Consider the following 17,948-nt stretch of genomic DNA (forward strand, 5'->3'; position numbering starts at 1 on the left):
GGGTGATAGATCAAAAAATTCCCAGTGACTTCCAACCTTTGCCTAGCAACATCCGTCATCATTTTGAGCCGTTACCAACTGTGATGGTCATTCAGAATCTGAATGTTGCAAGAAACATCCTCAACTTGAACAACTTTATCATCATTTTGATTCTCTTGATTTCTGTGACAAATAATTCAGAATCTTCTGGATGATGTTTTGCTTGTACTCACATTTCATTTTAATTTACTTTTTCTCCACAAAATTGGTTAATTCAAGCGTCTATTTCCATTGCATAGTGATCTTACATTTAACAGTACATTGAATAAGCATTTTATTTTAAATTCTTCACTTACACACATCACAAGCCTTGTAAAGAAATTAACGCTTGTATGAAGCTTTTTAACCTTGAAATAGCTACTGCTAAATAAGTAACTCATGACTGGAGAAATCCTTCCCATTTTTGTCAGAGTTGCTCTTTGGAGACCTGAAAGTGCTGGGATCAGCATCAGTAAGCATCTTGATAATGTCCCGCATCGTAGGGCGCAAGGATGGTAGCTTGGTAGTACAAAGAACAGCAACCTTCAAGACCTTGATCATGTCATCCTGGACAGATTCATTTGCCACTTTATCATCTAGAATTTTAACAACATTTTCACGGTCACTGAGGTTAGTCGAAACCCAGTAAACAATATCTTTTCCTTCCCCGTAGTCCTCTTCGATCGGTCTCCTACCAGTTACTAGCTCCAGCAGCACAACACCAAAGCTATATACATCGCATTTTTCGGTGACTTTAGGAGTATATGCCAGCTCTGCAAAGGAAACCAGTTAAAAAATTTGAATACAAATTCGTAGAAACAATTTTAAACGCAGAAGGACGTACAGCGGATTTTGACAGACATCTAACCAACTGGTAAGAAAGGAAACAACAAGTCATGGATTTCTTCCAGATACTAATTAGAATGCAAAACTACATATGATGTCTTGTTTCCAAAAGTCTACTGTTAGGCATCCAAATCTCTGAATCTAAATGCAAAACTATTTATTACCTGAAATTCTGATAACTAAACTAGTATCTACTTACTTAATAATTTGATAACTCTGCATTGCTGCTGAAGAAGAATTCATGTTTTAAGCATGAATGGAGGCTTAGACACACGAGTACGTGAATGTAAAGTGTCATGTACCAACCAGACGATACCAAGGAAATGTTTTAAGAGGACAACAATAGAACTCCAATATTTGTAAAGTGTTCATGATTATCTACAGATCTTTCATTCTTGAACTATAGGGGACCTAATTAATCAAAATGAAAGCTCTTTTACATTACAGCGGTGAGTGTACGACAAAGGTTATATTGCCATGTTAAAAGCTCAACTTGATACAGGGACAAATCTGAAAGTGAATTGGTTGAAAATCTTTACTCTACGCACAAGATTGTGAGATAAAAATCTTAAGTGAATTACAGATAGAAAAAAGAAAGCAACATGCAGATCTTTTGAGCAGATCAAAATTCTAGAGCTGTAAAAAAATGTCACAAAAAGGAATAGCTTCAAGAATACCAAAGCTAAATGACATTACAAATTAATAGTTTCAAATAATAACATATTAATATATAATAATCACGTGAATTAATGATGTTAATAAGAAACAGGATATGCTTTATAGGTTTGAAACTTACCAGGAGCAATATACCCATGCGTGCCAGCCAAGGAGCTGTAATCAGAACCCTTCTGAGAGTTCTCTGCAATCTTTGCAACCCCAAAATCAGCAACTTTCGGCTCATGATCATTATCGAGCAGAATATTGGTTGATTTTATATCTCTATGAATTATAGGTGGTGAACAATCATGGTGCAGATAAGAAATCCCCCTAGCTGCTCCCAAAGCAATCTTATACCTCTGGTACCAATCCAATTCTGGCTGCGCACCTTTAATCTGTCTGTGAAGAGCTTCAAACAAATTACCATTTGGCATGTACTCAAACACCAGAAGACTAGATCCTCCCTTCACTAAACAAGCATAAAGCTTCAATATATTTCTGTGCCTGATCTTTCCCAAAATGTCCATCTCTGCAGTCAAAAGCTTCATGCCATCTGCTTTCCACAGTTGCTTTACAGCTACTGTACCGCCACCTTTCTTCAAATCTATGCGATACACTCTCCCTGTACTGCCACTCCCAATCAAATTTTCTTCTTCCAGATCACATATTTCATCTGCATCTATTTCCAATTGGTGAAAAGATGCAAGTTTCCATTTGGGATCTATTTCCTTCCCCCCTTCCAAATCATTTTCTCTGTCAGCCTCACCAAGCTTGAAGTTCTTGTAACTGACCAGCAGCAATCCAGCTAAAATAGCAACCAATGCAGATGCTATAATAGAGAATAAAACCAGTTTATTTTCAAGCACCTTTTTCTGACTAGGCTTCTTAGTGCAAATATTCATCCCAGAATTCGTACGGCTTCTGGAATATTGGTCTACGCAGAGTCCCTTGTTTCCATTGAAGGCTTTGTCTCCTCCCATGGTCAGAAGATCAGACGGTACTCTTCCAGATAACTGATTGCCTGACAAATCTATAGAACTTAGCTTCAATTTCACCAAATTTTCTGGAATCAAACCTGTGAGTTTATTTTCCGAGAGATTTAGAGAGTTCAAAGAGCTTATCAGTGAAAATGTACTGGGGATATTACCAGTTAAAGAATTCCAAGCAAGATTCATGTCCACCAACCTAACACAATTTCCCAGTTCTGATGGTATTGGTCCTGTCAAAGAATTTTGTTCAAGATGCAATGATGACAGCTGCTTTAGCACACCAATTTCAGAAGGTATGTCACCAGAGAAGTTGTTATTACTCAAATAGAGCCTCTCCAAGGTAGACAGCTTCCCAAGTTCCAGTGGAAGATTACCTGAGAATCTATTGTTCTGCAATATCAACTGATTCAAGCTGGTTGAAAACCCAATGCTGGGGGATACCCCTCCGCTAAAGTCATTATCACTAAAATCGATAATTTTCGCGTTCGGAAGTGACCAAACCTCAGTTGGAATTTTCCCAGACAAACGATTCTGATTGACTCTGAATCTCTCTAGAGATTTACAGTGAGCATAAGACTCTGGCAGCTCCCCAGAAAAATTGTTGTCCAAAGCAAGCAAAAATTGTAACTTGTCTTGTTCACAAAGAAACTTTGGGAAACCACCTGAAAACAGATTTTCGGATATGTCAATGCTTGCCAAAGGTGAGAATCTGCCAAAATTTGTGGGAAATTCCCCAGAAAATCTGTTTCCATAAATTGAGACTGCAGAAAGGTGTTCCATATCTCCAAACCCAGCTGGAAATTCCCCAGAGAAATTGTTTCCGTATAACTGAAAAACCACTAAATTCTTCAGATTTCCTATCACCGAAGGCAGTTTCCCATAAAATTTGTTTGAAGAGATATCGAATTCGCGCAGAAGGGCGAGATTAGCAAGCTCCGTTGGGATTTCTCCAGTCAAATTATTATTAAAAAGTTCAATCTTATGTAGATTTTGTAGCTTGGAAATCGACTTAGAGAGCTTCCCAGAGAGCTTGTTTTTTGACATACCCAACGTCCGCAATGCCTTCATTTCATAAACAGATTCCGGAATCTCTCCTCTCAACTGGGAAGCCACCAGATACAGCCAAGTCAAGTTCTTCAAGTTTCCAAGTCCCTCAGGAATCTGACCTTCATCAAAGTCATTGTCCCCAAGGCCCAGAGAAACCAACCCTGTCAGATTCGCCACCCAAGATGGAAACGTCGCGGAGAAGGAGTTTGCTGAAAGATCAAGAATTTTCAAGTTTGCAAGTGCAGAAAGATCTGGGATTCTTCCCATCATTTTATTGCCTGTGAGATTTAATACTCTAAGGTTGCCACAACGAGTGAGTTGCGCCGGAAGCCTTCCTGTAATGTTGTTCAAAGGCAGCGACAGCGTGGTGAGGCTGTCCAGCACACCAATGGAGGGTGAAATCTCACCAGAGAGGTTCTTGTTGTCAAGAGAAATTCCATTGACTCTCCCCGATTCGCAAGTAACTCCAAAGAAACCGCAAGGCGACTCCGCTGTCTCATTCCAGGAATCAAGAAAGCTCAAAGGGTCTTTGAGCAGCCCTTTGAAATCAAGGAGGGCCTCAGTTTCAAACTTGAGAGGCATACAAGGCGGGAAAAGCAAAGAGAGGAAAATGGTCAACTTGAAAGCCGCTAGCAAAAACTGGAGGGAAGGAAGTAGGACTTGGGTGGCCATTGCAGAAAATAGCAGGGGCAGAACGGACAATTGGAGAAAATAGGGAATCTTGTGCAAATCTAGCTTAATGGATCCACAACCACCCCATTATTGCTAGTACAAGGACTTGATGGTGGGTGGACTGATCATCCTGGAAACAGCTGATCACAAAACGCCCATAAATCATTGTCTGCGACACTTAGCTTTTAATTTAAACCACAAATACTATAATATCTACGAATAAAATAAATAAATAAATAAATAAAAGCTTTACAGTTACAATTAATATAATGAGCAATTCTTAAGACTAAGGGTGACGTTAAAACGTCAATTTTGTCTGTAGCTGTGGATTGCTAATAATTGTCTTTTGTTAGTGTGTAAAGAGAAGAAGAGATTTATCCTTTGAAGTCACTCATTAATCTATTTGGGTTTTATATTGCCTACTAAGCAAACAAAAATAAAACTAATATTAATTATATTTTTGCAAATTCCAACAAAATTTCAGATTTTTTTTTTTTTTTTTCATACATAAAACATTCAATTGTTTTTGTTGATGGAATGATGAAGCAAGTAAAAATGCTCAAAAAAGTGAAAGGAAAGTTTGAGAATGAAGAAATACAACAGAAATCAATATCAATTTATAGTTAAAAGAGGTGAGAGAGAAGATTAAGTACCTGAGAGGAAGTGAGAGATTTTCATGAACTGTGAAATGGGCAATGAATGGCTCAGAAATCTCATCTCTCATGAAGAAGAGCAGCTTTGTTTGGATCAACTGGATGGATGGTCTTTGTGACAAAATCTTACAGAATTAACAAGAAAGTGAGTGAGGAAATATAACTTTACTCTGTTTTGCTTTCCCTTGCTTTGCTTTGCTGCTGAGCTATTCATCTGCATGTACACCTGAAAGAAACCCACATGTTTCTTTAGGGGCTGAGGCTGAGAGCTAACCACCCATCACTCGGTTGGTTAAGAGACTATATATGAAAATGACAACAGAAAAAGAAAAACTACCCAAGAAATGGAAAGGAAAAAGAAGTAAAAAAGCAGAGGATATAGGAAGGAAGAAGAGAGATTGGGAGCAGAGACAAAAGTGCTCCCCTCAAGCTCACCACTCAGTAAATTAAGAGACTCAATAAGAAAATGAAGATGAAAAAGAAAAAAAACCTACCCAAGAAAGGAAAGTGAAAAAGAAGTAAGCAAAAAAAGCAGAGGATATAGGAAGAAAGAAGGAAGAAGAGGGATTGGGAGCAGAGACAAAAGTGCTTTATGAGCAAGATTTTGGAAATTAGTCGCCTCCTCGAAAACAGAGAAAGAGTAGGGAAATAATTATTGGTGGATGATGGGATGTGCATGATGATGGATGATGGGATGTGCATGATGATGGCGTTCGCAATCAAAATTCCAATATCATCATAAGATTGATGCGTTTATGGTAGTGAAGGGGATGAGTCGTATGCAGTCAAGAAAACGCAATACAAAGAAGAGACGTGTTGAACAGTGTTGGTGACTGTTCTTTGGGTCCATCGCCCATGTCAATGTGTGGGGTGTGGGACAAAAGAAAATTAGTGAAAGGAACAAAGCCGTACGGTTTGTTGTGGTTGAGGATGAGTTTTTTCCTAGATACAACACAAAGTGAAAGCTAAAGAAAACTACAGTGATCTAAATGATGAGCTCCTGAGATTCAACATGTATTTTGTTCTTCCTGTCTTGTAATGCTTGTGTCTACTGGTTTATGTTTTTTAGAATTTCTGTATTGCAAGCACTTTCATTTGGGTCTGTATACTTAATGTATGTATTCTGTGTTTTTTGCCCTGCTTTCAACGAATCCTACTGTTTTGTTATAAATAAAAAATAAAAAAAACTCTATTATAATTATTTTTTTGAAGAGTTTAGGGTTAACTATGTAAAACCTTTCAAATTTTAAATGTTAATTATGTAAGATCCTACAAAACTCATACACAACACAACACCGTGAGTACAACTATTAAACGATGACATGACAAGTGTGAGTTCCATTTTTCTACTAATGTGGCAATTTCACGAATTTTTATTCCAAAAAGTTAACATGTAAAAGCTCATAAATTTTCTTTTTAAACAAAAGAGAGCCGTAAAATGAAACAATAATATTACCATTCATAATTCATGGAAGAAAAAAAATTACAAACTACACTTATCCATAACAAGTTTTTATATTCTAAAATATTGCATTATAATCTCATCATCAATATAAGCAAAAACATATTTCTCAATCTAAAGAACCAAACCATAAGAATGGCTCATGAGCATCTCGTCAGAGGACAACTAATAGATAAGGCTGATGGGAATGCATTTGGTGTGATGGTTCTTGACATTGCACACGGCACTTTATAAAAACATGAGTTTCATTTAAGAAATGTGTCATATGGTGAATCCCAAGAATGCGATGAGCTTCTTTACTTATGCGCTTTCATGCATAAGCAACTCAGACTACGTACAATTGAAGAAGAAATGTGTTGTATGGTGAATTCCAAGACTTAACAGCAGCGCCTGTGAAGAATGTCTCCTCAAAAGTCCCCGTCAGTTGAACATTAGCTCTTTTGTATCCACGTGCAAGCATAAATAGGTTGCTCGTTATTACGCCATCTTCAATCATATCGGAGCTAAACTTAAATTTTCACATTTCAAAATATAATTATTCATGTATTTTTAAGATTCAAATATTTTTTTTCCTCCAACCTTACAAACTTATAATTTGAGTTCGCAACTTTATTAAATTATTTAAGAATGATTAATCCCTTAAATTTTTTTGTCATTAATTTTTTTTTGACATTATTTTTGTTTCAACATTTATGAATTAATTTTCTAAACATTTTAATCTAAAAAAATTGAAATTCCATAAACATAACATTTTTTTTTTTGGAGTTTCACTAAAACACCCAAAATGAGGGTTGAAATTATAAAAAAATCCAAACACTATTTAAACATATAAACACACCCAAAACCCATCATTACACACACTCAAAACTCCATTGATAAACACACCCAAAAAGTTGATTTTGGGATTGATTTTGGGTGTGTTTCTATGTTTAAATAGTGTTTGAGTTTTTTTATAAATACATGTCTAGGATTGAGTTTATTTATAAATTTGTATAAATTTTTTTGTTATTAATTTTTTTTTGACATTATTTTCTAAACATTTTAATCTAAAAAAATTGAAATTCCATAAACATAATATTTTTTTTTCGCTTAAAATTAAAATGAGAATGATTGTAGAGTTTGAGAGTGGGATCTCATTTAGATAAATTAAAAATATTATTTTAACCATTTGATTTTAATTTCGACCACTTGGATCTTCTTTTTCTCGTTAAAATCAAGTTGAAAAAATTTGTTCCGTTTATATCTATTTGAGAAAGCTTGAAAAATCACAAAAATTTGGTTCCCATTACTTGATACGTGGCCAACTTTTAAAGGCTCCAAAGATTATAAGGTTTTTTAGGTTTTAAGAATTTTAAAAAAAAAAACAAACTTTCAAATCAAAGAACATGCATAATTGGTTTTCAAAGGGAGCTGTTGGATTCCAACGTCCCTTTGATGTGAGCCTTCCATGTGTCTAGCAAGATGGCTTTGTCCTGCCATTCCTTCACATGCTGCGCAAGTTGGCTTCGACTTGGGGCCCACAGAAATTCCACCCAGACTGGAAAGTTGGGCCAAATTCCACCCAAGATTTCAATCTGACCCAAATTACCACCCCTCCTTTTACATGGTTGGAGAAAGTTTTTGGGGCTGTAATCCTAAAATTTGGGTTTGGTCCCTCATGGCTGAAGATGACCTTAGGAGTATAAGATGGATACTTGAATTCTTCATTCGGACCCATCCCGATTTGGATTCCTGTTATTGCTTCACTTGAGATAGCTTCTAAAGTATCTCTTTAAAATTCATCTTTTTATTATTATTATTAATATGAATTAGGTGAGATTAACTCCTCAGTAAAGGTCACAGGAAACAACCATCCACTTTTAATCCCAAAGAATAAAGGAGCTGAGAGCCCCCCGATATATGCATTTGGGATAGTAGAGCAACACAAAAACCAAAACTTTGCATAAAAATATAGTAGCCAGAAAGCGCTAACGTCAGAATCAGTAATACGACTCAAAAGAGCACATGAACAAAAATAAATAATCCTCGAAGAAAGCTTTTTCCCAATCAAATCCACCTGTACTTAAGGTCGAGATGAAAGGTTATGAATTAAGCCTCAAAAGAAAAAACCGCAAGTTGCAGCAAGAGTGATAAAGCCGCAAACCTAACTTAAAATAATTGTCGGAAAATGATCGATGTCGAAAAATAGCTAAACAATCAGCAACTATGATTACCCTTATGGAAAATATGGGTGACACGAATATGCATTTGGGAGAGTAGAGCAACACAGTTAAACATACCTAACTTGCAAAATGCCATAGAATCTTACGATTGGAGAAGAAACAAAAAGAACAGCTAGAGTCGCATTCAATCCTCAAATAAGATCCATGAGGAGCTTTAGCTCGACCCTCAATATCACGAAGAATACAAAGATTTGAGCATAGTACTTGTGCTAATAGAATCAATAAGAACATGTTTCCTAATGAACTCAACCTCAACTAGTGTTATAAGTAGTTCAAATATCTTCATTTTAACACTTTTTTCTTTATAAATATTCACGTATTTGTAATTTGTTTGATCAAGACTAAATATTTTGCACAATGATAATCAATATGCTAATCATTGCAGTAACACTTCCAAGTTCCAACAACAGTGGAATAGAGTACAACAATGTAATAACACTACAACAACAGTGCTACAACAACACATGATTTTCTTTGTTATTCAGCATGAAAGTGAATGAGCATGGTTTATAGTCTAATTGATGACGAAGATTAGGCCCAGCTGAGACGAAAGTGAGCTTTATCATACAATTTCAAGCAATGGTTTCTGCCTCTCATATCATTTTGTGAGATTTATAATCAATGAATAAAAATATACCTCACGGTGCTCCACATCTAAAATGAAGAATGCCAGTCAGCCACAACCAAATATTTTTCTTCCAAGTTGCGGAAAAAAAAACACCACAACCTTTTACTCAATAAATTAACAGCCCGTATTCAGATGAGAAACACTACATCCATATATAGAAAAATTAGTGTAGCAAGCAATGACAACCAACATTTTTTTTTTTCCAACAAAATGTGGGGCATCAGTTTACACAATTGGGTTATTGTTCATCTGGCTTCTCTTTGGTGACATTGCTACAGCTTTTATTGTATTGCAACAATGCCATGTTCTGTGTATGCGATACTGCAAATCACCGGTGGAAGATTTCATTTCAATTTTCCATTGAAATCTTTCCTTCGCTAGAACAATTTCCTATATCTTACATAGCCTCAAATAAAACTCGATGCTCCAACAGTTCCGATAAAACACTCCTCATTTTATCAACTGAGACAGGTTTCAGTATAACTCCATCCATACCAACCCTCATGCAGTTCTCCTTTGTCATCTTGTCTATATTTCCAGTAAGTGCTACTAATACTGGCCGTTCATGACGTTTTGTAAACTTTTCATGTATCCGGGCAGCAAGTTCGTAACCATCAATTCCAGGCATGCACACATCCATAAACACCACCTTGTGCTCTTGCGAAATAACGTGCAAGAACTCATCAATTGAACTTACAGTTGTTACATCACATCCCAGGTGCACAAGGAGTCCCTTTGTCACTGACCTGCTGACCCTAAACCATTGAAAAGAAAAGAAGAAAAATTACAGCACTCAGAGACAATACATATTCCAAAATCATAATTACAATATAGTTCACTGAACTCAAATACGACTAAAAAATTCCAGAGTTTTCACACCATTTTGAAATTACTATGTCTGACAATATATATTGCCTGTCTTAATTTCAATATATGTGAAGACTTGTTCATAACTAAGTCAACAAAGGTCTGAAGGGACATGCAAAAGGGAAGACAGAGAGAACTGCAAATTCACCCTCTCAAAAGTTAATCCAAAAAGATCATTAAGGTTAAGCTATACTTCCAAAGAATGGATGGCTCACCGGAAAACTGTGACAGGAAATTCTGGACATTAGGTAACTCTGGCTTTAGGACATTCAAGGCTCATTTGGGAGTGCTTTTGAACATGCTAAAAGCACTTCTAAATGGGTAAAAGCATCCATCCGTTCATAACGATGTTCGGCAAAAATGGTAAAGTGCTTTGGGTTAGTTTCAAAAGCACTTGGAGTGGTTTTTCAAGAAGCACATGAGAGTTACTTCTTCTTAGAAGTGCTGCTGGGCAAAAACACTTGGCTTCCTAAAATGTGGCAAATAGCCAACAACCCACACCCCCCCCCCCTTCTTTTTTTCTTCAAATGCCAAAATACCATTCTTTGTTCAGACTCCGACATCTTCTTTCTATCTCTCACCCTTGGCATTTCTCTCTCCGTTGGCTAAAACCTGGGTTACCTTTCTATGGGATTAAGGGTTTTTTTTTTTTTTTTTTTGGGGTGTTGATACAACAATAGGCTACGGGAAGGGGCTCAAGCACCAACATGCACATATGGGGTTTCGAACGGGGGTGCCATGGGGGAAAGGGGGAAGTAACCAGCACTGTGGTAGAACCCATTGGCTAAGGGATTTTAGTAATATATTTTGGATAAAGAAGAAGTAGAAGATCTGGCCATGACCACCGTTGCTCCTCTGGCAGATTGTATCCTAATGTTTTTATAAGTCAGGGAATTCTTTGTTTTTGGTTTTCCTTGTCTCAATTGGCCCCTGTTCTTCTATGATTTCTTTTTGGATCACACTGGATCTTCTCTGCCTTTGTTGTTATTGTTCCATGGTTTGGGTTTTCTCTTTTTGTTTTTTGTTTTTAATTCGTATGCCTGGACTTTGATAATTTCCTTTTGTTTTGATTCATAAGTAAAGTTTGTTGTGGTCTTCGTTGAATTGACGGTTTATATTAGGTGATTTTCATGAATTGTTCATAACTTGTAGTGATTGAAATTGACTAATGGATTTTTACTCTCATGTACAATTCAAACTATTTCCATTGCTTCAGGGCCTAGATTCATGTGTTGTTTTTGTTTGTTGATTGTATATGGCTATTACAGATGTGCAGTATAACAGATACTTTCAGTTAAACTTTGATTGATTTTACAAAAGTATGTATTTCTTTCACCATTTGCTTTCTTTAGAAGCAGCAGATTTGCTACACAAGTTGTCATAGAGTCTGGAAATTCCTGGGCCAACCAAGAAGGTTCTATACATTTCAATCTGCTAACTGTTTGGGAATCAAAGAAACTATGATTATTTGCTGAACTAAAGTGGAACTGGAAAAACCATTCTCAAATTGCATGTTGAAAGATTCAAGTATTTATCTTATATGTGGTTCTACTATGATTATAATGTCTTATGATAATTTGGTACTCTTAATATAAAATAATCTTACAAGCATTTTTTATTTTAGCAACCAAACACTCAACAAAATATCAAAAGCACTTCTACAAAGTACAAAAGCACTTTTATATGTGACAAGGAAACAACAAATTGCTTCTTTCTAGAAGTGCTATTGGCATAAGTGCAACTGGCATAAGCGTTTCGGGAAGAAGCACTCCCAAACGAGCCCTCAGTACTATAGAGTTAATGGTAGGATAATCTTGGACAAACTCGTGGTTGAGTCGTCATTGGGAATTAAATTAAAGAAGAAAAATGAGGCATTAGACCTTGAATTGCATAAACGTCACCAATAGCTAAAACTGCATCTTCTATAAGATGTAAAGCCTGTTCATTTACAAGGGTTACACCAACATATGCAAGCTCCTACTCCGTTAATGACATTGACTATCGATTCAGGCATTATGAAACAACGAACTACTAAATATCAAATTAATGCACCCACTAAGTCCAGGTCTATCATTTCCCAAGTCCAATCTGTTACATCTCCCAGAAAGATAAGAATAGAGTAAATCATACCCAATTTAGCTTGATTATAGCCTCGTACCCTTTGGAAAATAAATATTGCAAGAGGGACAACTGCATCTAAAAATCAAGAGAGTAGTAAAGTTGCTATGTTACTGACCCGTTATCATCCATGACAAGGACTTTCAACCCTGGAAAGTTCGTTTGTACATGATTTGCTTGCACCTTAGTCACAAAAGGCAGCTTAGATTCATTTGAACGCTCTGCAAATCCAAGTTTCACAATGAAAATGGCAGTGCATCCCTTTCCAGGACCTTCACTTTCAATCCAGATATGCCCCTCCATAAGATTTACAAACCTGATCACATCATACAAAACAAATTGCATTACAACTGCACCTTTATTGAAATATCTCTTAGAAATATTGATTCAAACTATACAAACCTTGAAATGCTTAAAAAGCAGGTAGAATAGCTAAATACACGCTCAATTCACAGTTTTACTTTTCGCATTCTTTTTTCCGGGGAAACTATAATTGTAATCCCTGTATTTTGGGCCACTTTTCTATTTGGGCCCTATAGTTTCAATTTTTTGCAATCAAATCCCTATAGTTTGTTAATGCTAGCAATAAAAAATAAATCAGATTTTCTAATGTTACACTCATGGAATCTTCACACGATGCTCACAAAGCTCATGTGTGGGGTTATGATGGTAATTTGTGTGTCTTTCACAGCTCAATAACAGTCCCTCATGCATTTGGGTGTAGTGAATTGAGGACCAAAAAAGAAAATGAGCCGGACTATAGGACCAAAACTATAAGTCCCCCTTTATGTTTTGTGGTTTGATTGGACTTTAGAACTCAATCAAGCTGGATATGATAAAACACAAAAGTACCTCTTACAAATTGCAAGGCCAAGTCCGCTACCACCAGAATTTCGAGTAGCTAATGACTGAGTTTGGGCAAATTTGGTAAATAGCTTTGGAATATCCTGCTGATTTATTCCTGAACCCGAATCTTTTACCTACAGCGGTCAAAGAGAATGTAAACACAATACTAACTTCAAATCAATAGAATAGTCTTCCAAAGATGGAATGATTTCAATCAAGCATTTGAAAAAACAAACCTGTACACGCAGATAAAAGTGATTATCACTTTGCACCGGAAAAAACTCAGGAGCACGGAAATCTCTTAAAGATTCTGATTTTGCAACAAAAGCTGTGATTGAGATGCTCCCTTCTTTGGAGAACTTCACAGCATTCCCAACAACATTTAGAACAATTTGCATGAGGCGCTTTTCGTCACCTACGGCTTGTACTGGCAAATCTGCGGCTAAATTTAATGAAACCGATAGCTTTTTGACAGATGCAACAGGCTTAATCAAATTATGAACCTGCAATTGAAAACCACAGATCTAACTGAACCAAACTGCTAAAGAAATTAATGCAATGCTTCAACGAAATCTAAATTAACTCGTGCCAGAAACACGTAATCCAACCTCTCTGAATACAGAGTGGAGGTTAAAAGTTGCTATCTCAAGCTGAAGGCTGCCATCTTCAAGCCTTGAAAGATCCAATACATCATTTATGAGGGTAGCCAAAAGGTGACTACTCTTTAAGATTGTTTCCACCATCAGGCGCTGCTCAGGTGTCAACTCAGTTTCCTGCAGCAAGGAAGAAAGGGCAATAATTGCATGCATGGGAGTTCTCATCTCATGGTTCATAACAGCCAAGAAATCATTGCGAGCACGAATTGCAGTTTCCGCTTCCCTCCTGGCCAGATCAAGTGCAATATTTTGCTCCATAAGGAGATCCCTTGCCCTCATTGACTCTTCTAATATTGCAGCATGTGACAGAGCAACTGCCACCTGAATAAACTCAACAGTAAGAGTAAATAAATTATTGCTTCTTTATATTATAATTAATAAAACCATACATTATTACAGCAAGCAATAAACAGGTAAAGGACATCCTCGCATAAGAAATATGTCGTTATTATTTATTTATTTATTTTTGAAAAGGAGAAACTTTATTTCATAGCAAACCACACAGAAAAGTGGGCAGGTAATCCACCAATAACAAAAAGAAACAGGAAAACTGTACAGAGATCTACAACTATGAGAAGAAACCAATCCTAATCAAGACACTGCCACCTTCCAATCAAGCAAAATGTTTGGAAGGGATGTATTCCTAAAGTTAGGAGAAACAGAAGCCCATAGCGCTGCCCAGTACTTTGCCTTTTTCCCTTACATTTATAAGTTGTTTTTCTATGTTTAATTACCTTCCTTCTATATTACAACAATATTTCTCAAAAATGCAATTCATTTCCTAGGTTCATCTTTGCAACAATTAACTACAAATTATATGATAGTTTCCTGAGATTTGATGCAACTTCATGCTAAACAAAAGGTTACTGTCTAAGGATTAGCTGAACGAGATTCCAACCTTGCGAAATAGGATCTTCACTTGGTTAGGGTTGACCCTAGGTCAAATCTTAACCTCAATCCATGCATTATCACCCATGTACCAGACCAGAAGCTTCTATGTGAGAAAACTTTATGACAACAAATGAATCTTCTATTAAATCAACACTAAAACTTCCCTAACAACTTCTTAGTTCTGGTGACACCTCAAGCATCAAGTCCGACTTCATAGTACCAGATGCCAATACCATCCTTGATAACTCCGTTAGTACCTGTTTCTATTTTTCACTTAAAATTTCTTATGTTACCCCTAATTTTCTACACATCGCATATTTCCACACGAAACATACAATCACTTAATAGGATTTGGATTCCAAATTAGAAAGTATTGAAACTAAACTAAAACTCTAAGAAACCATAACAAGGACAAAGTCACATCACATCAAAAAAGATTTTGGAAAATTACAGAGTACACCCTTGGCTCTTAAAACATAACTAAATCAGCAAGAAAAATTAAAATAGAACCTAATAGCAACTCAATTAGCCAATGGAAGCTTCCAATCAGGTCCAAATGTGGGGAAGTCATCACACATTATGTCAAAAGATACACATTGTGGTTTGTTACCTGATCAGCAACTACTTCAACCAGTTCCAACTCATGGACATGCCATTGCCTTGCACTATCAGAGGGAAGCATCAAGACCATCAAAGCATAGCGTTTCGTTGAGAGCTCTGGCCAGTCATTAATTTGGAAGTTAGAGAGATGGAGGAGAGGGACACGAACAGCAACCACCTCCCCTGGCATGTGCTTTCCTGCAAGTGGCCTCATTCTTGCCACTGGAGAATTTGGAGATATTTTTAAAGCGCGGTTGCTACTAAATACTTGATTGATCACAGGAAGATGAATGGGTACAGTATATCCTACTGGATTCTGCTGACGGAGTGTATAGGATAGTTGAAGCTCTAAGCCAGTACGTGTCGGCATCCACAAGGCACACTCTTCCAATGCCAAAGTTCTACCTAATTCAACAAGTGTGGTTTTAAGTATAGTATGCCTATCAAGAGTGCTTCTGATCTCATGGGTCAGCATCCTGACATGTCGACCAGTTTCCTCTTGTGTACGAATAAGACCCATTTCTCTATCGAGCTCTGCAGCCTTGTTCTTCAAGAATAGTTCTCTAGTTTTAACACTCAATAAATCAGGAATAATATGTACAAGCATGAGGGCAGTTGCACATGACACCACAGCAGTTAAAACCTTTGCAGTGGTCATTACTATGGCCACAGTTTTTGAATGCATGCTAAAAGTCCATAAGTTGATAAGATGCGTAGCTCCGCACAATACAATGAAAGCACCAAACTGAACAAGGACCCATCTGTATGGAAACACTGCGGATTTCTTGACAAAGTAGATCAACTCCAGAGGGATGGAGAAATAAGCAAGTGCAATAAAAAAATCCGAGATGTACTGATACTTCATCAGCAATTCATCAGCTGGCCATTGTGGCTCGACACAATTGCATGCTTCCATGATAATTGAGCCACTTAAGTTGATATTAATTGGTTTCCTACATTACGAAACATGTTAGAGCATCAAATAAAAACATAAATAAGCATAAAAATAAAAAATAAACGAACAAAGAAGAAATTCCATTAAAAAACTAAGCACACAATATTACTGAGTACTGAAAGAAAAAAATTACAACGATGACCAAGCACATTATAGTCGTATGAGGTTCTACTGTGGCAACAAAGCACCAACTAATATTGCTCATAACCTAGTGCAGCATGACCAAGCACATTGAGGTAGACAAACACTTTACCAATTCGCCCAAAAAAAAAAACTTTAGCAACCCATCGGATATTGGCTAAATATGTCAAAATCAACACATCGGGTGGAAATATAGGATGAATAAATAAATAAAAATCCACAATTTCAGGAATTTAATTTGAAATTCACCAAAATTGAACATGAAGAAGAGAAAGAACAAGAAATCCCTCCAACCAAACCCTAATCAGAGTTGTAAATTCTTAAAACCTAACCCTAAATTACCCAAATTTTAAGCTAAACCCAGCGAATTAACACCTAAACATAACAATCAAAAGGAATCAAACATAACAGAGCACTCAGAACTCAGTGGAAGAAAATAATAACTGTAGAGCTGAATCACCTCCTTCACTTTCTTCAAACCCTTTTCAGCCACCCTATGTCGTTGGAGCATCTCTACCAAACTATCCATTCAACACAGATCGGCAGCCCAGACCGCCGACCTCAATACATTAGAGGCCTTCTTCTTCCTCTTTAGATTGGCACCCCAACACATCAAAGAAGCTTCTTCTTCTTCCCCTCACCCAGCCTTGACTCCTGAAGAGCTATCTCGCTCTGTGAGCCTCTCTCTCGCTCAGCCTATCTCTTCTCACTCTATCTCTCTATGTCCCCCCGAGAAATCCGAGTCCTCCCTTTCTCTCTCTCTCTCTCTCTCCCCGAAGTCTCTCTCTATCTGGTAAAGAGTCGTTTTTCAGCAGCTCGAAGCTGACGTGGTTGAAGACCTTTTTCTTGCCTTGTACAAAGTCAAGTGCATTCACCTCTGCACAGTTACTTCTCTCTCGAAGTTCAAAAAAGTCAAAAAATATATGGTAATTTGAAAAGGTTTGGTTGCAACTTGCAACATTCTCTTCAGTTAATTAATGCAATATAATGAAAAATATGAAAATATGTGAAAAATATTTATATATTTATTATTTGAACATTTTTAAGGTGGATTTTATTTTTTTAAAATTAAATTAAATGTTTTGAAAAGTCAAAGTTGACTTATCAGCCATGAAGAAAGATAAATTAGTTGCATATTTGATGAATGAGTTTGATAAGGTTGTTGGAGAGATTTTTTTTATGATGTAGTTCACTTATTTAAGCATCCCAAAATTGTTGAAGAGGATATTGAAGATGCTCTAATTCTACACATTTAAGTTCTTTTATCTTCAATTTTACACAATATTAAACGGGTAAAGTACAAAAGACAAATTAATTAAAAAAGAGAGGAGATCTCGTTGAGAGCAAATATCAGGTGCTATGTTCGAATCTCAATCTTCAATAATTATATACTCCTTTTTTAAGCCTAATTTATTCTTGTAACTCAAGTGATAAAGAGCATTTATCTTTGCACTTGACGTCATATCACTTGTATAAAACGAACAAGAAAGAGCAATTTACCCTATATATTTATGAGTGCATGATGAATTTTTAAGAGTATCAATAGCATCTCTAAAACAGGAAACAAAAAAACTGACTAATAGCATGAGAAGGCCGTTGGCTATTGTTTGTAGTAAAAAGTGGATGCGTTTTATTGGTAGCTCGGTATGATTAATACTGAGGAAGGGCACTTTCGAAGAA

General features: G+C 36.5%; 2 protein-coding genes across 3 annotated transcripts; both read right to left on the reverse strand.

Moving 5' to 3' along the window:
- Positions 1-248: 248 nt before the first annotated feature.
- LOC103319185 (Leucine-rich receptor-like protein kinase family protein) lies at positions 249-5,737 on the reverse strand. The gene is made up of 3 exons (XM_008220707.3): positions 4,883-5,737; positions 1,661-4,369; positions 249-791 (listed from the first exon to the last, which is right to left on the reverse strand). The coding sequence occupies exons 2-3, from the start codon at positions 4,227-4,229 to the stop codon at positions 403-405; spliced, it is 2,958 nt and encodes a 985-aa protein (XP_008218929.2). The 5' UTR covers positions 4,230-4,369; positions 4,883-5,737; the 3' UTR covers positions 249-402.
- Positions 5,738-9,321: 3,584 nt separating this feature from the next.
- On the reverse strand, positions 9,322-17,092 carry ETR1 (Signal transduction histidine kinase, hybrid-type, ethylene sensor). 2 transcript variants are annotated; one of them, XM_008220708.3, is made up of 7 exons: positions 16,729-17,092; positions 15,183-16,125; positions 13,634-14,002; positions 13,262-13,528; positions 13,032-13,159; positions 12,298-12,495; positions 9,322-9,949 (listed from the first exon to the last, which is right to left on the reverse strand). In XM_008220708.3, the coding sequence occupies exons 2-7, from the start codon at positions 16,086-16,088 to the stop codon at positions 9,592-9,594; spliced, it is 2,226 nt and encodes a 741-aa protein (XP_008218930.1). In that variant the 5' UTR covers positions 16,089-16,125; positions 16,729-17,092; the 3' UTR covers positions 9,322-9,591. The 2 variants fall into 2 exon arrangements, with proteins under 2 accessions (XP_008218930.1, XP_088901568.1); XM_089045442.1 differs by having other exon boundaries at positions 16,713-17,049.
- Positions 17,093-17,948: the final 856 nt, after the last annotated feature.

The sequence above is a fragment of the Prunus mume genome, linkage group LG2 (genome assembly GCF_029339155.1).
Source record: "Prunus mume cultivar Tortuosa linkage group LG2, ASM2933915v1, whole genome shotgun sequence".
Lineage (NCBI taxonomy): Eukaryota > Viridiplantae > Streptophyta > Magnoliopsida > Rosales > Rosaceae > Prunus > Prunus mume.

Excerpts from the sequence above, each read along its gene's own strand:
- LOC103319185 (XM_008220707.3), bottom strand. The coding sequence starts at position 4,229 with ATGGCCACCCAAGTCCTACTTCCTTCCCTCCAGTTTTTGCTAGCGGCT. Across the intron at positions 792-1,660 it reads GCATGGGTATATTGCTCCTG|AGCTGGCATATACTCCTAAA; the intron begins GTAAGTTTCAAA and ends TTTCCTTTGCAG.
- ETR1 (XM_008220708.3), bottom strand. The coding sequence starts at position 16,088 with ATGGAAGCATGCAATTGTGTCGAGCCACAATGGCCAGCTGATGAATTG. Across the intron at positions 13,160-13,261 it reads ACTTTTATCTGCGTGTACAG|GTAAAAGATTCGGGTTCAGG; the intron begins GTTTGTTTTTTC and ends TGACCGCTGTAG. Across the intron at positions 9,950-12,297 it reads CTTGTCATGGATGATAACGG|GGTCAGCAGGTCAGTGACAA; the intron begins GTCAGTAACATA and ends TCAATGGTTTAG.